The following is a 6489-nucleotide window of genomic DNA, read 5'->3' on the forward strand; positions in this document are numbered from 1 at the left end:
TGCTTCTCGGTCAGCTGTTCATCACACTGCTGCTGCTCATTAACGGAGAGAAGGTGAGTAAATCCACAGTCTGTGTAGAGCTCTCTAACCCGAGCTGTGTAGAGCTCTCTAACCCGAGCTGTGTAGAGCTCTCTAACCCGTGCTGTGTAGAGCTCTCTAACCCGTGCTGTGTAGAGCTCTATAACCCGTGACGTTCTGTGTAGAGCTCTCTAACCCATGCTGTGTAGAGCTCTATAACCCCTGCTGTGTAGAGCTCTATAACCCCTGCTGTGTAGAGCTCTATAACCCCTGCTGTGTAGAGCTCTATAACCCGTGACGTTCTGTGTAGAGCTCTCTAACCCATGCTGTGTAGAGCTCTCTAACCCCCGGCGTGCTGTGTAGAGCTCTCTAACCCATTACGGTCTGTGTAGAGCTCTCTAACCCCTAGCGTGCTGTGTAGAGCTCTCTAACCCATGCTGTGTAGACCTCTCTAACCCCCGGCATGCTGTGTAGAGCTCTCTAACCCCCGGCATGCTGTGTAGAGCTCTCTAACCCATGCTGTCCTGTGTAGAGCTCTCTAACCCGTGCTGTGTAGAGCTCTCTAACCCCCACGGCATGCTGTGTAGAGCTCTCTAACCCGTGCTGTGACAGGTGGAGAAGAGTCTGGATGCGGCGGTGGATCGTATCGTCGTGGGTTACGGCGACGGCGGCAGCGAGGACAGACTGATTGACAACGTGCAGCACTACGTGAGTCCCTCGCTCTCTGATTGATTGATTGATTGGTTTTTGAATTGTTGATCGGACGGTTGTGAACTTTGAACTCTACTCAGGGCGGCTGCTGTGGGAGGACGGGCCGGGCCGACTGGTTGAACAACTCTTTTATCAAGAGGTGGAACCTGACCCAGCCGGACGTTCTTCCTTGTTCCTGTTTTAATCACAGTTGGCCGGTCTTCAACTCGTCCTGGTGCTCAGAGAACCTCACTGGACCGCAGTATGGCTACGGGAACATGTCATATGATGAGGTACACACACACACACACACACACAGAGACACACACACAGAGACAGGTATACACACACACACACACACACATAGAGGCACACACACACACACACACACACACACACACACACACACACACACACACATAGAGACACACACACATACACACATATAGAGACACACACACATATACACATAGAGACATACACACACACAGAGACACACAAACACACACATAGACATACACACACACACACACACACACATACACAGAGACACACACACACACATATACACACACACACATCATTGACATACACACACACACACACACATATAGAGACATGCGCGCACACACACACATACACACACACACACACACACACACACACACACACATACACACACACACATACACACACACTCCCTAACCACCATTACGTGTTACATGTGACGTGATGATGTCGTCATGGTAACGTGTGTGTTTGCTGCTGCAGGGCTGCAAAGAGAAGCTCAGTGATTGGCTGAAGGAGAACATTCTGACCATCATCGGCATGGACGTCAGCCTCATGTTGATCCAGGTACAGGGCCTTAGCTGCCCTTAGCAACCGCAGGGCCTTAGCTGCCCTTAGGAACCGCAGGGCCTTAGCTGCCCTTAGCAACCCCAGGGCCTTAGCTGCCCTTAGCAACCTCAGGGCCTTAGCTGCCCTTAGCAACCGTAGGGCCTTAGCTGCCCTTAGCAACCCCAGGGCCTTAGCTGCCCTTAGCAACCCCAGGGCCTTAGCTGCCCTTAGCAAGCCCAGGGCCTTAGCTGCCTTTAGCAACCCCAGGGCCTTAGCTTCCCTTAGCAACCTCAGGGCCTTAGCTGCCCTTAGCAACCGTAGGGCCTTAGCTGCCCTTAGCAACCGCAGGGCCTTAGCAGCCCTTACCAACCGTAGGGCCTTAGCTGCCCTTAGCAACCCCAGGGCCTTAGCTGCCCTTAGCAACCCCAGGGCCTTAGCTGCCTTTAGCAACCTCAGGGCCTTAGCTGCCCTTAGCAACCGTAGGGCCTTAGTTGACCTTAGCAACCGTAGGGCCTTAGCAACCCCAGGACCTTAGCTGCCCTTAGCAACCTCAGGGCGTTAGCTGCCCTTAGCAACCGTAGGGCCTTAGTTGACCTTAGCAACCGTAGGGCCTTAGCTGACCTGATCCAGGTACAAACAGGAAGGTGTGCTGCGTGTTCCTGGTTATGTTTCATATCTCTGCTGTAACTGACTTACAAAGCTAAAGCAGCTTTCAGTGTCTGTATGTGTATACAGGAAGTGACATCACTGCGGGTTTCTTCCTGTCCGTCTACAGGTGCTTCAGTTCATCCTGGCTGTCTACCTCTACCAATCATTTGGCCTAAAAGCCTCGCGGAAAAGAACCAAGCAGGAGGCGGCTCCTGAGCCGGCGCACGGCGAGCAGAACTACGCCTACGTGGACCCTGAATATGAAGACCTGGACCCCGACAACCCGGCACGTTACCACGACGACCTGCATCAAACAGTGCCCCCCCACGTGGCTTATCACCATGGCGATCAGATGTAGCAGGAAACAGCACTGAAGTGTTTTAGTCGTAATGATCAAATATAATTATTATTATCCAGGAGGTGTTTTAGTTTCAGGCCTCTATGGTGTCTGTAGTGTTTATGGTTCCTATGTAGTTGCTAAGGGCGTTTTATCGCTGAAACACGTGAATATTTTTTTAATAAAGACATCGGAGCTGTAATGTGATTCATGCTCAAGGACGCTCTTTCAATAAAAAACGGACATTTCAGAGTTTCCTCCTCATTGAATTATAAATCTGGAACCTTTGAGTTTGGGGGACCAGCTGACTGGGGGACCAGCTGACCGGGGGACCAGCTGACCAGTCTAGAGGGGTTTTGGACACCTTGGCTGCAGGTGGTCTAGTTGGTATATTTTAGGTGGGATAAATTGATGACTAAGCTGGTCATAGGTGATGATGCAAATACATCCTGATTCAGAAGTGTGACATGGTCAGAGCACATACCTGTTTTAATAAGGTCTTGGGTAGTACCCTACCAGCACACTTCTTCTCGCAGCCAAATGCCATTACCAATGTGGGTCTGAAAAAAGCATCTATACTCAGTTTATACATTATTTCTAAGTGATGAATCTCAGCTAAATACCTGAACACAACAAAGATCTTTTTAAATGTATTATAAAAAGGTTGAAAACAAGACAATTAACAGCATTATTAACCCTTCAGCATCCCAACATTTCCATCTATCTTTGGTATTATCCTAAAGTTATTAGTGACGACTATGAAATAAACCTATGTTGTTTAAGTGTGCTATAAATAAAAAGTTTAGTTACTGAATTTTTTTACATTTAATTTTTTTTACACTGAATTTTTTTACATTGACTTTTTTTACATTGAATTTTTTTACACTGAATTTTTTTACACTGAATTTTTTCACATTGAATTTTTTTACACTGAATTTTTTTTACACTGAATTTTTTTAAACAGTAGAAAAAATTCAGAGGAAAAAAGCAGATGACACAGATTTACTTCCATAGGACCACTCTTCCTCCATCATCAGGCAAACAGTGGTGATTTTCTTTTCATTGATTGAAAGAAGAAGAAGAAGAAATAAGTGAGACTCAAGCCTGATGGAATAAAATCAAATTTAAAAAATGGTACATTACAAGACAAAATTATATAAACCATGATTGCATGATTTATACCACTATATAAAAATAGTATATGCTTAACCCTGGGAATTTTCAAACTTGAAAACTTTCCATGGGAATTAATGGGAATTTACTAAACTGAAGGTATGTTCTTATTAGGGAACTTAAATATAGTTGTGTAAAATAATATTTTAGCATAATCCTGACTAAAACAACCAGTAGGGGCGCTGCAGCCGTTTAAACACTAAACATGATGAGTGTAGTTCTCCCTGCGGCCTGTAGGGGCGCTGCAGCCGTTTAAACACTAAACATGATGAGTGTAGTTCTCCCTGCGGCCTGTAGGGGCGCTGCAGCCGTTTAAACACTAAACATGATGAGTGTAGTTCTCCCTGCGGCCTGTAGGGGCGCTGCAGACGCTCTGATTCACAGCAATGAAGAATCTCACCAGTTTTTGTTCTTTTCATGAAAAACTTTATTCAGAAACTCTTTAAAGACGATTATAAATACAAGAAAAATGAACAAATGAATAAATACATTTAAAAAATAACATTTAATTAGAAATGTTGATTTTGGTCCAAAAACATTTAAACAATCAAATGAATCATAAACATCAAACATGAAATAAAATAAAATAAGACATTAATACAATCAGATATTTAATCTAAGATATGAAGTCATTTAAAAACATCACAAAACATAAAAATACAATTCTGATTATAAATATTATATCATAAATATATGAATTCATAATAAAAGTCAGACATCAATTATCTTTTATAGTTGAAAAAATAAATATAATATAAATATATGATCATTTAGTGTGTCTTTGTGTGTGTGTGTGTGTGTGTCTGTGTGTGTGTGTGTGTGTGTGTCTGTGTGTGTGTGTGTGTGTGTGTGTGTGTGATATTTCTCCATCACTGACGCCTGCTTTACTTGCTCAGTGCTGCCACCTGCTGGCTCCAGCACTGAAGACACTGGATGGATTTCCTCAAGGAGTTGAAGTTGAAGGAGGAGGAGGAGGAGGAGGAGGAAGAGGAGGCGCACGCTGCAGAGCTCTGATATGAACCCTGATGAGCAAAAAACACAAATTAATAAAACAAGTTAGGGGTTAGGAGTTAGGGGTTAGGGGTTAGGGGTTAGGAGTTAGGGGTTAGGAGTTAGGGGTTAAGGGTTAGGAGTTAGGGGTTAGGAGTCAGAGGTTAGGGGTTAGGATTTAGGGGTTAGGAGTCAGAGGTTAGGAGTTAGGGTTAGGAGTTAGGGGTTAGGGGTTAGGAGTTAGGGGTTAGGAGTTACGAGTTAGGGGTTAGGAGTCAGAGGTTAGGGGTTAGGGGTTAGGGGTTAGGAGTTAGGGATTAGGAGTTAGGAGTTAGGGGTTAGGAGTTAGGAGTTAGGGGTTAGGAGTTAGGAGTCAGAGGTTAGGAGTTAGGGGTTAGGGGTTAGGGGTTAGGAGTTAGGGATTAGGAGTTAGGGGTTAGGGGTTAGGAGTTAGGGGTTAGGAGTTAGGGGTTAGGAGTTACGAGTTAGGGGTTAGGAGTCAGAGGTTAGGGGTTAGGGGTTAGGGGTTAGGAGTTAGGGATTAGGAGTTAGGGGTTAGGGGTTAGGAGTTAGGGGTTAGGAGTTAGGGGTTAGGAGTTAGGAGTTAGGGGTTAGGAGTTAGGAGTCAGAGGTTAGGAGTTAGGGGTTAGGAGTCAGAGGTTAGGAGTTAGGGGTTAGGAATTAGGGGTTAGGAGTTAGGGGTTAGGAGTTAGGAGTTAGGAGTTAGGGGTTAGTAGTTAGGGGTTAGGGGTTAGGAGTTAGAGGTTAGGAGTCAGAGGTTAGGAGTTAGGGGTTAGGAGTTAGGGGTTAGGGGTTAGGAGTTAGGATCCTCACCAGGTGCTGCAGCAGATCCTGGTTCAGTGTGAAGACGCGACACAAAGCGTCAGAGTCACAGACGGGTCTCAGCCGCTCGGCACACGACTGATACTCAGACAGTCTGAGAGCTAGCACGGAGTTATCCCTGGAGCCCTGCAGCAAGCACAGCGGGGACGGTTAGCTTAGGCTAGGCTAGGGTTAGCTTAGTTTAGGCTAGGCTAGGCTAGGGTTAGCTTAGGCTAGGCTAGGCTTAGCTTAGGCTAGGCTAGGCTTACCTTAGGCTAGTGTTATCTTAGCTTAGCTTAGGCTAGGCTAGGCTAGGCTTGGGTTAGCTTAGCTTAGCTTAGGCTAGGGTTAGCCTAAGTTAGAGGTACTTATACTTTACTGTAGTACAGTTTGAGGTACTTATACTGTACTGTAGTACAGTTAGAGGTACTTGTACTTTACTGTAGTACAGTTAGAGGTACTAGTACTTTACTGTAGTACAGTTTGAGGTACTAGTACTTTCTACATGTATTTAACAGCTTTAGTTACTTTTCAGATGCAGATTTGACACAGTGGATATAATATAACAAGCTTTCAGTGCAGTGATCCCAGCTGCCAGTAGGCGGCGCTCTAACAGCGGCAGTGTGTGTGTGTGTGTGTGTGTGTGTGTGTGTGTGTTACCTGGTCCAGGTGAGCAGCGGTCTCGGTGCAGGGCAGCACCTCCAGGTCTTTGAGGGACGGCTGCAGACAAACAAACGTTCATTAAAACACTGTGTGGAGCCAACATGGCGGCTGGTAAACTCAGTTTCTCACTGTGTGGAGCCAACATGGCGGCTCGTAAACTCAGTTTCTCACTGTGTGGAGCCAACATGGCGGCTGGTAAACTCAGTTTCTCACCGTGTGGAGCCAACATGGCGGCTGGTAAACTCAGTTTCACACCGTGTGGAGCCAACATGGTGGCTGGTAAACTCAGTTTCTCACCGTGTGGAGCCAAT

At 45.9% G+C, this 6489-nt stretch overlaps 1 protein-coding gene across 1 annotated transcript in view; it reads left to right on the forward strand.

The window, feature by feature from the left end:
- si:ch73-139j3.4 (CD82 antigen) overlaps positions 1-2551 on the forward strand; it is a 5995-nt gene extending 3444 nt beyond the window's left edge. Inside the window, exons 4-8 of the mRNA XM_053327763.1 lie at positions 1-53; positions 631-726; positions 810-1001; positions 1480-1563; positions 2321-2551. The exon at positions 1-53 is cut by the window's left edge and continues 22 nt beyond it. Coding sequence (XP_053183738.1) covers positions 1-53; positions 631-726; positions 810-1001; positions 1480-1563; positions 2321-2551 — 656 coding nt within the window. The remainder of the gene's footprint in view (positions 54-630; positions 727-809; positions 1002-1479; positions 1564-2320) is intronic.
- The last annotated feature ends 3938 nt before the right edge of the window (positions 2552-6489 follow it).

Source organism: Scomber japonicus, chromosome 10 (genome assembly GCF_027409825.1).
Source record: "Scomber japonicus isolate fScoJap1 chromosome 10, fScoJap1.pri, whole genome shotgun sequence".
Classification (NCBI taxonomy): domain Eukaryota; kingdom Metazoa; phylum Chordata; class Actinopteri; order Scombriformes; family Scombridae; genus Scomber; species Scomber japonicus.